Source organism: Lynx rufus, unplaced genomic scaffold (genome assembly GCF_022079265.1).
Source record: "Lynx rufus isolate CCGP_SWC_20201006 ecotype Redwood Valley unplaced genomic scaffold, mLynRuf1.p SCAF_12, whole genome shotgun sequence".
NCBI classification, from domain to species: domain Eukaryota; kingdom Metazoa; phylum Chordata; class Mammalia; order Carnivora; family Felidae; genus Lynx; species Lynx rufus.
This window is the reverse complement of record NW_025814826.1, coordinates 19,594,465-19,615,285: the sequence shown is the minus strand read 5'-3', so window position 1 is coordinate 19,615,285 and position 20,821 is coordinate 19,594,465. Positions and strand designations below refer to the sequence as shown.

The 20,821-nt window shown below is 34.8% G+C and overlaps 1 protein-coding gene and 1 pseudogene across 2 annotated transcripts in view; one reads left to right on the top strand and one right to left on the bottom strand.

Moving 5' to 3' along the window:
• Positions 1-20,821, top strand: part of ARFGEF1 (ADP ribosylation factor guanine nucleotide exchange factor 1) — a 150,672-nt gene that overhangs the window by 65,922 nt on the left and 63,929 nt on the right. Inside the window, exons 7-10 of one of the 2 annotated variants that reach the window (XM_047074012.1) lie at positions 2,818-2,928; positions 14,740-14,915; positions 16,083-16,216; positions 19,889-20,123. In XM_047074012.1, the coding sequence (XP_046929968.1) occupies positions 2,818-2,928; positions 14,740-14,915; positions 16,083-16,216; positions 19,889-20,123 (656 nt within the window). Of the gene's footprint in view, positions 1-2,817; positions 2,929-3,711; positions 3,828-14,739; positions 14,916-16,082; positions 16,217-19,888; positions 20,124-20,821 lie in introns of those variants that run through there. The other variant, XM_047074013.1, reaches the window with a different exon arrangement.
• On the bottom strand, positions 11,356-11,869 carry LOC124507703 (60S ribosomal protein L26-like; annotated as a pseudogene).

Below are 20,821 nucleotides of genomic sequence, written 5' to 3'. Positions count from 1 at the left end.
GGGGCACCTGGATGGCTCAGTCAATTGAGCATCCAACTCTTGATTTTGGCCCAGGTCATGATCTCCTGATTTGTGAGCTCTAGCCCTGTGTCAGGCTCCACACTGATAGCACAGAGCCTGCTTGGAATTCTCTCTACTCTCTTTCTACCCGCCTCCCCCCCCCCCCCCCCCCGCCCCAACTCATGTGCATTCTCGGTCTCTTAAAATAAGTATTTTTTAAAAAAGAAAAGGGTTGCAAGATTACAAAAATTAAATTACGTTTATTTATTTTACTAATTTGTTTCTCTAAAAATAATCACATGAAGTCATTTTTTTTTTTCCTCCCAGACATTATTTTCAGCTTTAGCTAGTTTATAAAACTGCTAGGGAGTTTTGTTGTTCCCTTTGTGTCTTATTAACTTCCATCAAAAAATGATGGAAATTCTGTTGCCTGTTTACTATGTTTGCATGGAAGTAGGATGATTAGGTCTTAGTTACAGTTCATCTGAATTCTGTATTTTTCTTTGAGAAAGGACTTCTGTAATATATTTTCAGCCATTGATTTTTTTATACCACATCTTTTTTATAATGTAATAGTGGGATGAACATCAGCAGTGGCATGATTAGATGCCTTTTTAATGCTTTTAATAGTGCTTTACTCTTTATTTTAAAAGGGGTAACTTTGGGGTGCCTGGGTGACTTAGTTAAGCGTACAACTCTGGATTTCGGCTCAGGTCGTGATCTCGCGGTTTGTGAGATCAAGCCCCACATTAGGCTCTTGGCTGACAGCATGGAGCCTCCTTGGGATTTTCTCTTTTCCCGTTCCTTCCCCCCTCCCTCCCTGCTTCTCTCTCTCTCTCTCTCTCTCTCTCAAACAAACGTTTTTTAAAAAGGGATAATTTTGATAAATCTAAGCATTCACAGTACCCAAGCTAATAGTAAATCTATGCTGCTTATATGATTTACATTTTTCTAGCCAGCTCTTGCCAGATTTCACCTACTTTTACTGTGAGCTTGTAAGAGGCTGATTCAAAGGACTGATCTCTAATAAAGCTGGGACTTTATTTCTTCATGCATTCAGCAAATATTTATTTAGCTATACTGTATCCTAGGCACTATGTGGCACTTGAGGTTAAAAAGCTGATAGAGATAAAGACATTGTTCTAAGGGTGCCCATGGTTTGCCTGGATGGTCAGGCATATATAAATGAGGTATAATGTGATAAGTATCCTGAAAGTGACCTGCACAAGGTAATTCTGCTGAGGAGAGTTAAACAATACCTTTATAGAGAAAGTAATGATGTTTTGGTTGAATCTTGGTGGATAGGAGTTGAAATTGGCTGGCTAGAAAATTTAAGAAATTTTGTGACAGAAAAAGTAACATGCGCTGAGACTCAAGGAATGGAAGCATCTACTGTGTGCAAGTCACCTTGTAGGATACAGAATTATAAATAAGACATAATTTGCTGTGGTAGAGTCATGATTATTTTGGCTCTGTAGGTGTTTTTCTCCCAACAGCTGATAAAAATGAAAATTCTGCCTGAGAACCATTGATTAAGAGAGCTCTAGAGTTTGCTTTGAATTACATCTCTGTCACTTATTAGTTATGTGACTTTGGACATAATAGTTAACTTCGCTAATGATTTCCTATGTGTAATAAATACTGCTATTTCTGTCAGATAATTTGAGAACTGACTCATGATTCACTATTTTGTACACATATTAGTGACTGTATATTTAGTTTTGGTGAAACTAACTTTCAGACTCTAGATAATTTTAGGCAGCTAGAGGACAGAAATACAAAGCTTAAGGGTGGCAGAAAAATTATCTGTCAAAACATCTTATATGTTTTTACTCCACCGAAGAATCTTGTGTTATTACCGTATTTAGATTTTTTATAAAATAAGTGTACTGATTGGTATGCTTCTTTATCAGATTTCCCCTTGTGGCATTCAGTATTCTGTAGAGTGTAGCAAACAGTAGATTAGGAGCAGTGAACAATAGGGAGGACAGGTTTCTGGAGGGCAGTGTGAGTTGGGATGAGGGTGTTAGCAGCACTATCAGCTAATGTGCAGTCTGATGCTGTTTGGAGTAGGGCAGAACAGGGTCCTTGATCCCAAAGCGTCCGAAAATGTTAATTGAGCCTTCCTGAGGTATTTGCAACATTTCAAAACAACCAGTAGAAATCCTATTTTTATCTGCAAGCTAACTCTGGAATGTCAAGGTTTATCAGTTTCTCTTAAGCTGTTCAGAAGTTCTCTTGGGCATATATGTCTGTTTGATTGTTAAATTGGAGAATGAATCCTTTTTTATTTATTAAATTTAGTTTTACATTGGGTATATAGATTGGTTTGGGGAAGAAACAGTAAGGAAGGGCTGGAATGCACTGTTGGAGGCCCACATGGCCCTGTCTCTTTGTCTTCAGAGACTTCACAAATACAAAGGCACATTATTGATAAACGGAATTGATCAATGCAGGCTTTAGTTACATTTAATATATTACTTGATAAGTATGTCAGACATGTTAGAAATTTTTCATTCAAAATACTTTAAATGTTTAGCTTCTGAAGGAATAATCTAGAAAATTTGCTTAAGTTGAATGATCATTTAATAGTTTGTCAAATGAATCATTTTTGAAATTGACTTAAATTTATAAAATATTATAAATTTGGTATAGTTATGAATTCTGAATGTTTAACTTGTAATTGCTTCTAGTTTCATGTTATCCATTGGATTTTCTTTTATTCTTAATTGTTTAGCAAAGTTTTTAATTTTAAATGTTTGGTAAAAGTTTCCAAAAAATTCAAATAATGTTTTCTTGGATTTTTATTTTTTAAAGCATTATCTAAAAATGACATATTATATGATGGAGAAAACCATGACTGTGAGGAAAAGCCACAAGACATTGTACAGAGCATTGTAGAAGAAATGGTGAACATCGTTGTTGGAGGTAGTGTGTTTCACTCAAAATTAGTTTATTCTTTGATATTTCATCTAACTATGGAGACTATTTATATGTGGAACAAAAAGGGCAAATATATAAGCTCTTTCTCAAATTAGAGTGTGTGTATAGAAAAAAATATTTAAATGTTTTTAATTATCAAAGAATTAACTCTCTCTTTTTCTCTAGGTTCAGTTACAGTCTTTTATAATAATCCGTTACTCCCCCTCCCCATTGAAAAAAAGTTGATGCCATTTCATTGCTTTGTTTTTGTGTTTTGATGGTAGAGATATATTCTTTATACTCCTAAATACATGAAACTTGATAACGAAAATATTTAAATTGATTCAGTTTTGAGTATTTCATGTCTTTTTTTGAAAAAAATTAGGCTTTCTTATACCTTTATTGTCACAACCAAGGTATAATTGATACAGGGGCAGGTCATATCTTATGGATATATCTTTGTAATACTATAAAGATGTTTTATTACAGTTTGTTAGGATTTTATCTCCCATTTTCCATAAATAGTATTATTTATAGATAGGATTAGATTTGAGACTAATCCACTGAAGCTTATTTAATTCATGGTATCTTGCCCAGGACTAAGCATAGAACCTTGCTACGTATACTTCTACATATATGATTAAATGTATGTACAGTATGGCTCTTGAATGAGAAGAATACTGTTTCAGCCATACTAACTCCCTTTTATATTACCATTCTTTCTAAGAATATCTTTTCTCCTTTAATGAAACACTAGAACCAGGCATTCATCTGATTGCCTTCTTGTTTTTTCATCTTTTCATTCAGCAAATACTAAGGAAGTACGTACAGTTGTGTGACACTGTAGGAGGATACAAAAGTTAATCCAAGATAGACCATGCTCTGGAAGAAGGGGGTTCTGGAATGTATGTATGTAAGACTAATACAAGGTATAAAGTGATAAGTGCCATTAGAAAGAAATAGCTAACATCCTATTAAAATTTTGTAAAAAGTGATTATTTCTAAAATGATCCGGGAGGACTTCATGTAGGTGATGACACTTGAACTTAGACTATATGGATTCACACAAGTTTGGGGAATGGTATTTGATGTATTGGAAACTCTGTTAGTTCAGATTTAGAGGAGAGGATGGTTTGGGAATTGGCAGGTGGTAGTTTGGCTGAAGTATAGAGTATGTGATGTCATACAATAGAAACTAAGGTTAAAGAGATTTTTTTTTTTTTAATGTTTATTTTTGAGTGAGAGTGTGAGCTGGGCGGAGGGGCTGGGGGGAGGGGAGGTGCAGAGAGACAGGGAGACACAGAATCTGAGGCAGGCTCCAGGCTTTGAGCTGTTAGTGCAGAGCCCAATGCAGAGCTTGAACTCATAAACACCATGAGTTCATGACCTGAGCTCAAGTCAGATGCTCAACTGACTGAACCACCCAGGCGGTCCTCTTTGTTTTTTTTTAAGGGGGGCAGGGAAGAGAGGGAGAGGGAGAACTTTAAGTAGGCTCTGTGCTGTCCGCACATAGCCTGAGTGGGTGTGGGGCTCAAACTTGGAACCATGAGATCATGACCTGAGCTGAAATCAAGAGTTGGACACTTAACTGACTGAGCCACCCAGGCATCCCTAAGGTTAAAGAAATCTTAAGCTTACTAATTAAAAGTTTAGGATTTTAGACTTTATTCTATCACAAAATGAGTTACCATTATGAATTTTTTAACTAATAGATGGAATGATTAGAATTATTCTGTTAGAAGAAGGAAGTGCGGAAGTAGAAAGTACAATAGGAGACCAGTGCAGTAATGGAATCCTCAGCAGGACAGAAACAGTGGAAATGAAGAAAATGTGAATGAGAAGTGAGGTATCGAATGTTGAATCAAGTAGGCTTTGCAACTGGGGTGCCTGGGTGACTCAATTTGGTTACTTGTCCAACTGTTGATCTCAGCTCAGGTCATGATCTCATGGTTCGTGGGATTGAGCCCTGCGTCAGACTCTGCATTGACAGTGCAGAGCCTGCTTGGGATTCATTCGTTCATTCATTCAATCTCTCTCTCTGTCTCTCTGTCTCTCTCTCTCTCTCTCTTTTTCTCTTTCTCTTTTTCTGTCTTCCCCTCCCCTGCTGGCTCTCTCTCAATATAAATAAATAAACTTAAAAAAAATCATTAAAAAAAAAGACCTTGCAACTGATTAAATACCTTGCTGAAAAAGAAATTATAAGGTATGTCAAAGACCCCAAGAATATCTCAAGGTTTTGTGATTTACTAGAGGGACTCATAGGACTCATCATATAATTATACTCACCACTAAAATTTTTACCATGTAAGAGTACGATACAAAATCATCAGAGGGAAAAGACATGTGGGGCAATGTCTGAAGGAAATCAGGTGCATACTTCCAAGAGCCCTCTCCCTGTACAAGTCACACAGGAAGCACTTAATTCCTCCACATCAGATTGTAGGTGTTGGCTACCAGAGTAGCTCATTAGACTAAGTGCCCAAAGTTTTGTTGGCACCCTCTACTTGCATGTACCCAAATTTCAGATTTCCAGAAGGAAAGCTGTGTTTAGCATAAACCACATTATTTGTACAGTTTAGGCACAGTAAGCCACTCTTAACTAGTTCTGGGAATAGTGCAAACCCTTCCAAAATGTAGTTCCAGGTGCCAGCCAAGGACCAACCTTGCAAGCAGGCCTTTCTAAGGATAGACAGTCTTGGGCCTGCTATGTTAACTCATCTCTGCTTTGGTGGTATCCCAGTTTCTGAGTCTAAATGGGTAGGTGGATGGTTGTGGAATTGGTAGAATTAAATTATGTTGGAGGAAAAGTTGGCTTGGGAGAAAAAATTACTAATTTTTTAGTGCACCATCCATGTGGAAATTTTATGATACACATAATAGAAATCTAGAAATCTGGCCTAAGATATCAAGACAGGTGCTATAGATGGGAGTCATTTTGTTATAAATTAGTAGTTAAAGCCATAAAATCATTGAATGGGCAAGTATAGAGACTAAACAAGAGGCCATGCTCCTGGGAAGTCTGAATTTAAAAACAAAAACCCTTGTAAACTTACAGTCAGGGAAGAAAGAGCATTATGTGCCCATGCATTCTTTAGAAGTTTAGTAATACATGTTAGGGGATGGCGAATTATGTCTCATGAGCTAAATTTAGCCCATTGCCTATTTTTGTAAATACTGCTTTTTTAGAACACATGCTTATTTATGTATTGCCTACAGTGGCTGTCTTTGCACCAGGGACCATATGGCCTGCAAAGCCTAAAATGTTTACTAACTGGCCCTTTGCAAAAAACTCTTTACCAGTCTTGAATACATATCAATACAGAGTGTGAAGTAAAATTTCTTTGATTTTTCTGCAACTTTTTACTTAGAACATTTTCATACCTAGAGAAAAATCCAAAGAACAGTGCAATGAACACCTGTATGCCCTTTCTCTGGATTCACTAGTTGTTAAAAATTTTGATACATTCATTTTATGTGTGTTTAAATAGACCTACACACATACGTGTATGTAAATGTGTGTGTTTTGCTTGCCTTTGCTGAACCATTTAAAGATGGGTTATATATATCCTGATGCTTTACTCTGTTACTTCAGCATATCTTTTCTAAGAATAAAGGCATTCTCATACATAACCATAATTCGTTTTCGCACCTAAGAAAATTAACACTATTTCAAGGATATCTAATATAAATACTACATTTTATAATGTTCCCAAATTCCCAAATCGTCTCTCTTATATCCTTTTTTTCCTTTTCCTTTTTAAGTACAGGGCCCAATCTGGGTACGCTCACTGCATTTGATTGTGTCTCTTTGGTCTCATTAGTTTAGAACAAGTTCTCTTCTCTTTCCCCCCATCTTTCATAACACTTACCTTTTGTTAAAGAGTATGAAATTGTCTTGTCGAATGTTACATATTTTGAGTTGATAGGGCAGTTTCCTGATTTAGAGTAAATGTATTTGGCAAGAATACTGCATAGGTAATGTTGGTACTTCTTATTACATCATGTTATGTTAATTGATACATAACAAGTTACCCATATTAGTGATGATGTTTGATCACTTGGTTAATGATGAGCACTAGGTCTCTTCATTGTAAGGGAGCATTTTTCCCTTTATAACTATAGTTGACCATTCAATAATGAACTGCATGAGTGCACTATATGTGGATTTTTTCCCATAAATACAGTACTATGAATGTATTTTTCTTCTTCTTTTTTTAATGTTTGTTTATTTTTGAGAGAGAGGGAACAAGCAGGGGAGGGGCAGAGAGAGAGAGAGAGAAGATCCTAAGTGGGCTCTGCACTGACAGCACAGAGCCTGATGGAGGGCTTGAACTCACAAACCGTGAGATGATGACCTGAGCTGAAGTCGGACACTCAGCCAGGTACCCCATCTTTCCTTTTGAAGTGGGCTTCACACCCAGTGTGAGCCTTGAACTCACGACCCTGAGATCAAGACCTGAGCTGAGTTGAAGAGTCCAGCACCTACTCAGCCACCCAGACGCCTTTGTATTTTCTCTTTCTTAATGATTTTCTTTATATTGTTTCTAGTTTACTTGATTGTAAGAATACAATATATAATACATGTAATATACAAAATATGTGTTTATCGACTGTTTATGTTATCAGTAAGACTTCTGGGCAACAGAGGCTATTAGTAGTTAAGTTTTGTGAAGTCATAAGTTATATGTGGCTTTTTAACTATTTGAGGGGTCAGCACTCCTAATCCCTGTGTTGTTCAAGGGTCAACTGAAAGAAATAATTTGAGAGTGATAGGTTGAGGTCATATGAGGATCCATCCACTTAGTGGTTTTAGCATCCGTTGATGATCCTTGACTTCTTTAGATACTACATTGGTTGCCAAAGAGTGATTTCATGATTCTAACATTAATTGACACTTTTCTATAGATAAGAGTGCTTCCCCTTAAAAAAAATAATACTGTGAACTCATGAATTCTTTTGTTATTCAGTGTATTATAATCATTTACCGTCATTATTCTTTGTTCCCGATTTGGCTAATAGGAATCCAGCTCCTTTGTCTTTGTGATGTGATTCCATTATCTTGGAGCACTTCTTGTTTTCTGGAACAGTGAGATGTTTTAAGTTAAACGTTCGACTTCCTCTTGCCTCAGCCCTGGAATCAGTTAGTTCTTTAAGGAGTTTTTGTTCTTTTTAGTAGGCAATTGTATTTAGAGACTAGGTGTGCTAGTGAGGTGTCCTTACTTCCTGGCCTTTCTAGTGTACTGAGATAGATCTACAATCACAAATCATGTTGATAGTTGCAGTTCACATCCAGTGCCACTAGGTTTCTCTTCATCTTCCTGCATTTCATATTTGTATCTCCCTTTTCCCAGCATTTCATATTTGTATCTCCCTTTTCCCACAGTAAAATCCCAGATTCTCAGCAACAGTGTATCATTACCAGCAACAACTAATTTAAAGTTCAAAAAAAAAAAATTACATATGTATTTAGTACATTTTCTACTAATGGTGAATAATAATACTATTTATAATTACAGAATTTACAGTAGTAAACTGTATTAACTGTTGATTTAATGTAATTTATTTTTGTTTTTATTTTTTATTTTAGAGAGAGAGAGAGAGCCAGCAGGAAGAGGAGCAGAGGGAGAGAGAGGGAATACTAAGCAGGGCTTGATTGATGCAGGGCTCAATCCCACAACCTGATTTTTGCAAAAACTTGACCTGAGCCAAATCAAGAGTCAGACACTCAACTGACTTAGCCACCCAGGCGCCCCTGTTTTGTTTTGATTTAATTGAAGATCCTATACATGATTCAGAGTCAAAATTATATAAAATATTGACTCAGAGAATTCTTTTATCCATTCCTTTCTTTGCTGACATACCTTCCATAGGTAGCCACTTTCATTACCTTTTAGTTTATCCTTTATGTGTGTGTGTATTTCTCCCAGAGTAATAAGCAAGTACTCTGATTATTTCTCTTTGGCAAAAACACTGTATGTCTCCTCCCTTTTTTTTTTTTTGTCCCCCTTTTTTTCGTTTAATATATTCTAGGAATCCTTCTATTTCAGTTGATAGAGATTTTCTTTCCTTATTTTTTTTGTCTCTTGACTCTATTACATGGATGTATCATAGTTGATTTAACCAATCCACTACTGACAGGAACTTTGGTTGTTTCCAGTGCTTTCCTATTACAGATATTGCTGCAGTGAGTAGCCATATACATCTGTATTGTTTTGTATTTGTGGGGGTTTATCTTGAGGGAAGATTCATAGAAGTGAGATTACTGGGTCAGGTGGTAAATGAGTATGAAAATTAATTAGCTGTTGCTGAATATCCCTTCACAAGTGTTGCACCATTTTGCACTCTTACCACCAATGTGTGAGAATTCCTTTTTATCCATAATTGCCAGTGGAATTTAAAGTTTTGTATTTTTGCCAGCCTGTTAGGTGAGAATTCTTAGTTTATTTTTTTTTAATTCTAGTGCATTTAATATTCAGTGTTCTGTTAGTTTCAGGTATACAGTGTAGTGATTCAGCAATTCTGTACATTACTCAGGGCTCATCATAAGTGTACTCTTAATCTCCTTCACCTATTTCACCCATCCCCCACTTCCCTTTGGTAACCTCCAGTACTCTATATTTAAATGGAGTCTGTTTATTTCTTTTTTTCTTTCTTCATTTGTTTTGTTTCTTAAAGTCCACATATGAGTGAAATCATATGATAATTGTCTTTCTCTCACTTATTTCACTTATCATTACACCCTCTAGATCCATCCATGTTGTTGCAAAAAGCAAGACTCCCTTCTTTTTTATGGCTAAGTAATATTCCATCGTATAGGCATACCACATCTTCTTTATCCGTTACTTAGTTGGGTTTTAATTTGCATTTCTGTATGAGTGAAATTAAATATATCATATATAAGGGCCATTGTATTTCTGTTTTTAGTGAATCATCTATTCATGTCTTCATTCTATCAGGTTTTCATCCTTCTGTTATCCTTGATTTTTTTCTCTTAATTTTTAAGAATCCTTTTTACATTAGGATTCTGTGATATATTTTATGAATATTTTCTTTCAGTTTATTATTTTCCCAAGTCTTTTGACTTTGATACACTGCTCTGAAGAGCATTCTTGTTATAGATATCCTTTAGCACTTTAGGATACACTTCTAAAAAAAGGAATACTTTGATCAAAGTGTATAGGCATTTAAAATTTATATGTAATGCTGTTTAATATCACTTTGCTAGATGGATTATATCTTATTTTAATTTGTTTTTGATTACTTGTAGGGTCAAAACACAGGGAGCAGTCATTATTTTTATAGGTTAAATGTTGGCAGTTTCATGGTCCAACTGAGTATCTATGGGTTATTTATACTTTTCTGAATTGCCTATTCATGACTTCTTAGCGATTTCCTTTCAGTTTTTTGGTTTCTCTGTTCTGATTTCAAGATTTATTCATATTAAGAAATGAACCCTTATTCAGTGTATTTTAAATATTTTTTTCTAGTCTTTGTTTTATTTTCATTTTGTTTAGCCTTTGCTTAGGTTATTGTTCTGAGCAGATATTTGACCACGTAAAAAATTTAACAAATACTGCCTTTTTCTTTGTGAATTCTGTTTTTGTCTTGCTTAGAATGGATTTTACCACAAAACTACAGAAATAATCTGCTATACATTTTTCTAATACTTTTTTAATTTTTTGAATTCAGATCTTTAATTCATCTGAAATTAATTTTTCGTGTATAGTATGAGATTGCATAGCTAACCTATAGAATAATCCTTTCCCAATTAATTTGAAGTGCCGATTTTATCCTACACGATTCTGCTGGAGTTTTCTCTGTAGTAACATTGAGCTATTTATTTTTATTCAGTGTTGAATTGTTTAAAATATTTTAATTTTATAGTACATTTTAATCTTTGTAGTGCAAGTCCCCCATCCACTTGCCAGTCAGTTTTTGTAAACATCTGTTAAGTGTATGCTACATAACTTTAGAGCCAATTCATTCAATTTAAAAAAAAGTTTATTAGTGATTGGAGTTATATTGTGTTCTTAACTTGGGAGCTACATCTTCTTTGTAGTATTGAACCTTCTTATCCAGACACAGAAGTTCATTCAGTCAAATCTTCTATGTCACTCAGTAAAATTTCATTGTTTTCTTTCTTTGGCTCCTTCACATTTCCTGTTAAATTATTTCTCTGTTTTTTGTTCTAGTTGTTTTAAACAAAAATTTTTTTTTAATGTCATTTATTTTTTGAGGGAGGGAGGGAGGGAGACAGAACACAAGTGGGGGAGGGACAGAGACACACACACACAGATGTGAAGCAGGCTCCAGGCTGTCAGCACAGAGCCCAACGTGAGGCTCGAATTCACAGACCATGAGATCATGACCTGAGCTGAAGTCAGATGCTTAACCGACTGAGCCACCCAGGCGCCCCTTTTTTGTTTTAGTTTTGATAGTATTTTGGATGAGTTTTTTCCCACACTTCCTAATTTATTTTTTTCATTTTAAGTTTATAAAGTCATATATGAGATTACTTTATTACTGCATCTTCTCAGTTGTTTCTTCCTTATATTTGCCCTTTTTCTTTCTTTCTTGGTGAGATTTGACTTTATGTTCAAGGATCTTTTTGTGGTCTTTGTCCTGTTTTAGTCTAGTGATAACCATCCTGCTAGGGTGAATGCCCATGTGGGCAGCTGTGCCATTTGTCTTCTGTCACTCTATTTGCTAAGTGTAGATGACGGATTTCTTCCCATACACCTGAGCTACTTTGCCAGTTTGCTGACCTCTGTTGTGTCCTCATACAGCCTGTACTTCCTCATCCTCTGGGTGTGTGTGGATCGAACTGTGTACTTCTGTGTCAGCTCTTTGGAAAGAGGAGAATCTCCCTGCAAATATGGGAAGGTGCATTGAAATGACTTTTACAGTTCTTGCTCTGGTCAGAAGTCACAAAGGGATTGAACTTCATTTTGACTGTTGGCACTTAAGCAATGGCCACAAACAATTCCCACTTCCTAATTTAATTGGAATATAGAAAAACCCTTGTTTTCCATATTTACCTCCTATTTATTCATCTTCTGAACTCTGATATTTTCTAAGCGTTTTTTATTTGATAATCTTGGGTTTTCTTGGTGAAAAATATATTTTGTGTTTTTTTCTTTTACAGTATTTATTCCTCATTTTTGTCCTTTTGTTTCTATTATATAACATTGGTTCAAGCCTCATTTTGTTTTTAACATTGCTGTATTTCACTAGTAGGTATGATAATTGCTATTGTTTTTTGGAGGATACTCTGTCAAATTAAGTATATGAGTGTGTGTGTGTGTGTGAGCGCGCGTGCGCGCCTGGGTGTGATTTTACTTTTTTTTTTTTTTTCAAATCAGTCTTAACTTGAATTTTTTCATACCAGTGAAAAATACCAGACCAGCAATTATCAAACTTACTGATGAAATATAGCAATAATGTTAGAAACATCGCATCTGTCTCTTGTTTATATTTCTCCTAGTAATTTCAGTGGGATTTATCAAAGGAGAAGTTAATTTTTAATTGACTCTATTTACCATCTTGAAAACAAAAGTCTACACTTAATGTTTAGAGAACAGTTAGAGGAGAAAACAGAGAGAATAATAATATCTAACTCTATTAAAGTACTTTCTGTATATCCCAAATGACTTTATTTGCTTTACTTACATTTATTCATTTAATCCTCCCCAAGCACTGGGATGTTTAGGTGCTGGTACTATTCTCTTTTTTACAATGAGAAAATTGAGAGATTTTAAGTTAACTTGTAGGAAGCAGTAAAATGAAGATTCCAACTCAAGGATGTCTGGCTTCAAAACCTGAAAATAAAATCATAGAATGTTTTTGATTTCTTTTGAGAAATATACTAGGAAGGGAAGAAGAAAAGTATCATCAGTGAATATTGATTATTCCTCTTAGAAATTTGATAAAAAGGAGAAAAATGGGCAGTAGCAGAGGTATAGCAAGAGTTAAAGGAAGATTTTTTTCCAGTGAGAAGATTTGAGTATGTTAAGTAATGAGGAAGATTCAGTCACATACATGAAAATGTAATGTTAAAAGAGAATACTTGGGGAGGGAAGACACAAATGAATGCAAGAAGAGATGAATTTGAGGGTTAATGAATAGTTCACTTTAGAAATTCAAAGGAATATTTTTTCCCCTGAAATAAGAGGGGGAAAAAATTATTGGTTTCAAGGAGCTTTATGGTAGGACAAGGGAGATTGAGGTAGCCTACCTACTTCTTAGTTGAGTTACCTAACTTCTTAACTACGTAGAATGTGAAAGTCATTTGTTAAGGGAAAGTGGTGGGGGGAGGCAGTGGGAAAAGATGTAATTAGGTACTGAGAGAAAATGGAATAAGCTTTGAGGGATTATCCATTTCTGATAGTCGTTATTAAGTTTTTTTACTTCTTCCAGAGAATTCTTTGCTATTAAACATATATGTAAGATATATGTAATAAATAACATGTATTTAAAAGCTGCAATAGCATTTAGCACATAAATACGTATATATTATACACATAATATATATATATAAGAAGTTAGGATAGTATATTTAGCATGTCTAACACTAGCATGTTAAAGCTCCAGAAAGGTCTACTGGGAAAACTAGTGTCTTATTTTGTGCAGCACAGAGCTTCCCAAATATATTTTATCAGTATCTTCATGTACCAGTTGTTAATTGCAAAACACGCTTTGAAATTATCCAGTTTAATCTGTCTAGGATATTCTAATTTGGAGAGCAGAAAGCAGCTTTAGAGTAGGGGCATGAGATACACTCCTTTCATTACTGAATCAATCAGAAATTGGGCATATATTACCATATATCTACAGAATTATAGCTACCACTTATTGTGAATCATTTATGTTCTTTATGTGTTGTGTGTGTGTAGGGTATGTGTGTTTTGGTGATTCCTCATTAACATTATATTTGCTGCTGATGAAGAAACTGAGACAAAGAAAGATGAAATAAGTTATCCAGTTAAATGGGAAAGACACGATTGAAACATAGGTCTTTCCTATTTCAAAATCTACTCAGTATAGTATATTTCCCTTGCTTATAGTTCTCTTTTGATTGATAGCATGAAACGAGCAATTTCCTGCTAGTTATGGCCACAGACATGTATGTATTTCTTTCTTAACATAATTATATCTAGAGTAGTTACGAAACTTGGTATTATTTGTAATATCTGTTCTACCAGAAATCATTTATTTCTGTTTATATTAATTAAAAGTATGATTATTCAGAGTGACATACTAAAAAATATTCAGGGGTATAGGCCATTTTTTCCATATATGTGTTCCAAAGAATATGGAGTTATTAATAGGTATTCTAAAAAGGGGAAGAGGAGCTCATTGTAAAATAAATTTTGGAAACACTACATATCATATATTCTCTTTGGAGAGCAAATTAAAGACTGTAATAAAGAAAGCTATTTCCCAGTATTTCTCTAACTTGCTTGATAATGGGATATTTTTTTTTTTGGAAGACACTGTCTTAACATCTTAAAGAATTAGCATTCATTAGAACCAAGTTTAGTAGATGATAATATAGACTAAAAGTAAGCTTCTCTTTTGGCACATCCCAGTTAGCCTTTCATCAGCTGAGTGTGTTTCATAGCTAGAGCTACTTAAGGATTGTATTTGGATGTATTCCAAATGCATACTTACTACTAAGTATACTAACCTTTAAATGTTGCCAATTCATACTATTTCACATTGCTTTCCTGCCATTGTTGCGTTTTAAATACTCTTTGTGCCTTTTCAGTATACTTAAGTCACATATATTTGCATGTTTTTTTATTCTTACCATTTTAGATATGGGAGAAAGGACGACTATAAATGCAAGTGCAGATGGCAACATTGGAACTATAGAGGATGGTAGCGACAGTGAAAATATCCAAGCAAATGGAATTCCAGGAACACCAATTTCTGTTGCATATACACCATCTTTACCTGATGACAGATTGTCTGTCTCTTCCAATGATACTCAGGTATAAATGGGGGGCAGCAGATGTCCTGTTAATCTTACACATTTATAGGCTACCAGCACTTTGTGGTGAATGTATCCAGTTGATAATGCTTGCTGATTACAGTTTGGGGAAATAAAGACTTAGTTTTTTCTCACTGATACAAATCAAAGCAGTTTATTCCCTAAATATACTGATAGCTAAATTTCCAACTCTAAGCTGTGTTTCATAGGTGTTCACATCTTCTCTTTGTACACCCCATTGAAATTACATTTAAAAAGAACATTTTTATCATATATTTGTAGGACAATTCTAGTATCACTGGATGAGGAAGAACTTTTAGAAATCTAGGGAACTTCATCTTACTTTCATTCAGGGCTAAATGAAATCTGAACTATGGAGTGATAAGGTTCTCCTGATCCCCCCTACCCTATATTTAGTGTGTTTTTATTCTTATCCTTTTAATTTTTTTTTTAATGTTTATTTACTTTTGAGAGAGAGAGAGCATGAGTTGGGAGGAGCAGAGCAAGAGGGAAACACAGAATCTGAAGCAGGCTCCAGGCTCTGACCTGTTAGCACAGAGCCCAACGCAAGGCTCGAACCCATAAACTGTGAGATCATGACCTGAGCCGAAGTTGACGCTTAACCAACTGAGCCACCCAGGCGCCCCTTCTTATCCTTTTAGATAAGGAAGTCCTACCCTGTATCATTGACCCGTATATAGGGTTCAACTTTCTTGGCCTTGTTGACCTTCATCAGTTAATAAGTTTTAAACATTGCCTTGACAATTTCTGCTGTCTTATGTCTATCTGTGCAGAATAGCTAAAATAGGACAAAAACAGAAAACACCAAATGACAGGTAGTAAAAAGCATGGTTTAGGCAATGGATGAGGTGTCTTGTCAGGGCATGATGTGCTAGATTTTGTTAGTAATGGTATGAAATGGATAAATTTTGAAGAGTTTTTGGTAGCAAAGAGAATATTTTTAAATAATTTATTTTTTTAAGGTATTTATTGTTGGGGAGCTAGGGTGGTATGTCAGATTAAAGAGAAGCAATGTGGCAAATTCTTCATCAGGTTTTTTTTTCCAATAGAACCCCCTGTATTACTGAACTGAATAGAATACATAGAAGGCTGAAATGATTTTACACTGTCAAATGTCTCTATTTACATGGTATATTAACTTGTTTAGGAATCTGGAAATTCTTCAGGACCTTCACCTGGTGCTAAGTTTTCCCACATTTTACAAAAGGATGCCTTTCTAGTATTCAGGTCATTGTGTAAACTGTCCATGAAACCACTGTCAGATGGACCCCCAGATCCAAAGTAAGTCACTGGCTATTCTGCTTGACACATACAGTATTTAATCTTGAAAACTTACTTACTGTAAGATAGTCTTTGGATTTTCTTATGTTCTTTTTGTCCTGTAGAACCCTGAAAAATGTATTTTAGGATTATTTTGCCTTTTTTTAAAAATTTTTTTAATGTTTATTTATTTTTGAGAGAGAGAGCAAGCATGAGCAAGTGGGGGAGGGGCAGAGAGAGATGGAGACAGAATCTGAAGCGGGCTCCAGGCTCCGAGCTGTCAGCACAGAGCCCGACACGGGGCTTGAACTCATAGACCGTGAGATCATGACCTGAGCCGAAGTCGGACACTCAACCGACAGAGCCACCCAGGCGCCCCAGGATTATTTTGCCTTTTAAAAAATGTACTTGAAAAATAGTTCCAAAATTGCTAGATAACTTATACTATTTCCCAAAGTATACCAGCAACATTAGGGGATTGTGCTTGGTACATAATAGGTGCTCAATAAATATTGAATGATTGAAAGAATTCTTTTTTCAATATTATAAACAACTTTGGAGTTAAAATAGCCCTGTTATATGTAGCCTCATGCTAGGTTTCTGAAAGCTACCAGTTGAAAGTTAATAAAACTAAGAGAAATAAATTTTAAAATTCATAATGAAAGGTATTATGTATTCATTAAGGTCTGAAAAATGCCATGATACCTTTCTCTGTGGGGAGCAGGGAATACTTAGAGATAGGAGTCACTTGTCTGGTTCCTGTCGAATGTGTAAGTTTAAGCCATAGGAAAGTGCCATTTGTAAGTCATAAGTTGTCAAATATCTTTCATTTCCTGTGAGTCAAATGTAACTGATTCTTGCTTAAGACTGGGTTTGGACACTCTTAATGTTGCAGCATGATGTAATATAGCATGACAACTTTAGGAGAACTTTCTGGAGAAAGAAATCTTAAAGAAGGCCTCTTAATGTTGCAGCATGATGTAATATAGCATGACAATTTTAGGAGAACTTTCTGGAGAAAGAAATCTTAAAGAAGGCCTCGGTGACTTTGAGAAAAGAATATTGAAATAGTGGAGAAATGTAAGCAATGCTACTTCATTTTTTAAAACTGTAGAGCATTTCAGTTTCTAAATGTCAGCTGAGAAGAAAGACTAGAAGCAGTTACATTTGTTATATTTTCTATAGTTTTATTTTGTCACATTGTACTGATTCAGTGAGAAACATCTTTTAAGCCCCAAAGCCAAAAGTTCTAAAATCATTTTAGGCCCAAATCCTGGGAGTCAGAGATATAACTTACTGATTTTTCTTTATTTTGAAAATATAAACTCTACAGAAAAAGGATTAAAGTTGTTCAGATTGCAATGTAAATTTGATTATACCCTATGTATGTTACAAATATGTATTCAAAATTTTTTCAGTTTTTTGTTCTCACTATGAAAAGAAAAATAACCATCTCATTCTGAATTGTTAAAGACTTTAAGGAGGTAGTAACTTAAGAATTTGGTGTTATTGCTGAAGGCCATCTTTGCCTTGATTTGAAAATGTTATTAATCTTAAGTCTCAGATGTTTAGTTTTCCAAGTCAGATGTAAAAAAGTGTGATTTGAAAAACTATAAACAGAAAAGGGAGAATTCTTTAAAGTGCCCAAAATGAAAAGAACACAAAAGAAAATAGATGAATTTTGAGGAGTACTATGGGGGAAGGGCATTCATTTAGCTCTATAAAAAGAATATAGTTTTGGAGATCTGAAATCTTTAATATTACAAAGGATTCTTATAAGGAATAATGTAAATTATCCTTCTACTCTGTGGGTTTAAACCAAATATTAGGAAATTTTGAACATAGAAAAGACCTTGGTCATCAGGGACATTAAACATTGGAATTGAATACTGAAGAAATTAAATTTTCTAAACTCTTCTTTTCTAAAGAATATATGGTTTTCTCTCTTGAATGATTTTTTTCTAAAATTAATGGCTTTTTGTAGTTATGTTTTTGTTTTGTTTTGTTTTTTTGTCTTTGCTTCTCTTGATACTTTGTGATGTTGCTAAGATGATGATCCAGGAAATGTTAAGCTTGATTCATAGTTTGAAACTACCCCATTAAAATCTGCAGACCTGAAATTTCTAGCATCTTTTGCCTATAAAAGTGTACTTTATTGTGTCATAAGACAATCATTTGATCATTTCTTCATTAATTAATGCCTTATAGATAGTAAGTAGTTAATAAATGTTTAGATGAGTGCATGAATAAATCCATGAGTTACATTGAGCACGTGCTAGGTACAAGGCATTTTGTTAGAGCTGGGGATACAAAAATAACTTACAACAAAAACTCATGTGTTAGAGAATAGTAGGCTGCAGGTTTTAGTAACTATTGGAATTGAGCAAAAAAGATGGTAAATTAGCTAGACTAGGAAGTAGCCATAACATAAAAGCCTTGGAAGGCTTCAACATGAAGGGGAGATACTTCACCCATTTCATGTTTTCCTATAGCTATTTAAAATCTTCTCACTGTTTCTAACTTGATTTATTTAAGGTTTGTGTGTGTGTGTGTGTGTGTGTGTATGTGTGTTATACTATATTTGCTGCACATATATAGATTCAGAGGCATAGCCATCTTGGAAAGTTGATATGTAATAATGAGCCATGATACTTTTGGTTCCAGTTTTATTTCAAAGATGGTAATATTTGTGTGATTCCCACTTACATGAAATTAAATGTTCCTTGTTAGAGTTTCTTAGGTCCTTGAATTACTTGGCACTTAAAAACTATAAAATTTTTAAAGTAGAAATCAGGAACAATTAAGTTTACTGTCTGTGGTGTGAATGCGACTGATAATAGCATTTGGTATAAAAAGAATTAGCTGCTAGAACGTTTAAGTGTGTTCTGCATTTGAAAAGTTGCCTGGGATCCAATCTTCCTGGTCTGTTGGACTTAAGATGCCTGCTTTAATGGGAGAAAAATTATATTTGTGAAATCTGATAATTATAATGCTAGATACTGAGTAGAATATGGCATGGTGTATTGATCAGAGAAAAAAGTGAAAATTTAAGCTGAAAGGGTAGTTTTTTGCTTTTCATTATTTAAAATATTTGGAATAAATGGGTAAACTTTAAGAGAGAAATGTTCTGAAAGCCTCTTTGTATTTCAAAAAAGAAAACAACTTAAGTGGTTATTGAAAAAGTAACCTTGAAGTAGTCCTGTAACTTGGTCATATAACCAAAACTTTTTTAGGATTTTTGAGTAGCATGCCTAGGAAAAAAGCACATTATATACGAAACTATTATATACTATGGAACTATTATATACTAAATATGGTACTTAATCTGAGAAGAGTTCGTGGTATTTTCTAAAAAGTGAAATACACTTGTGAAAGAAAGGAAGAAGGAATAAATATTTTTCTTGTCTCGTGGAACAGTGTGTTGATTTTAAATATGTGTGGATGATTGTTTTCCATTTAAAAGGTTTATGAAATTATGTGCTTCTTGAGAACATAAGTGGAACTAACCCATTACTAATGGCGAAGTATTCGTATTATTCATATACTGTACTTTGTTTACATTGTAGACTTTTCTGTTCCTCTCTATTTAAAATTTGGTGAAATTATGTGGTACCAGGAAATATCTTTGGAACAGCTTTTAATACCATGACACTAAATTTGTCCATATACTTTGCCCTCTCTTTTACATTTTAGGTCTCATGAGTTGCGATCCAAGATTCTTTCATTGCAGTTACTTCTATCCATTCTGCAGAATGCAGGACCTGTTTTCAGGACAAATGAAATGTTTATTAATGCTATTAAGCAGTATCTCTGTGTTGCACTCTCAAAAAATGGAGTCTCATCTGTTCCAGAGGTTTTTGAGCTTTCTCTTTCCATATTTCTTACTTTGTTGTCAAACTTCAAGACGCATCTGAAGATGCAAATTGAGGTATGTTCTGCATTTAGGCATTGTTGGGTATTTCATTTGTTTAATGTTAAATCAGATTATTAATACCCTGGAAGGTTTTTCAGAATGTAAAATAATATTAGTGTATTGTTGTGAACAGTTAACCCTTAAACAGTAGTGCTTTGAACTAAGTAGGCCCAGTTACATGTGAATTTTTTTCACTAAGTGCAGGTACAGTAGTGTAAATGTATTTTCTCTTCCTTATGATTCCCTCCTTCCCTCATTCTTCCTTCCCCATCTTTCCTTTCTTTCTGTCTTTTCTGTCTTGAGAGAGAGAGAGAGCGAGTGAGCCAGGGATGTTCAGAGAGAATCCCAAGCAGGCTCCATATTGACACTGCATAGCCGAGTGCAGGAGTTAAACTCATGAACTGCAAGATCGTGACCTGAGCCAAGATCAAGAGTCAGATGCCTACTCCACTGAGCCACCCAGGCACCCCCCCCCTTATTATTTTCTTTTTTCTTTGTTTTAAGTTTATGTATTTATTGAGAGGGAGAGAACGAGTGAGGGAAGGACAGAGAAAGGGGAACAGAGGATCCAAAGCAGGCTCTGTGCCAATAGCCAAGGTTGGAAGCTTAACCGACTGAGCCAACCAGGCGCCCCACCTCTTTACGATTTTCTTAGTAACGTTTTCTTTTCACTAGTTTACTTGATTATAAGAATACAGTATATAATACATATA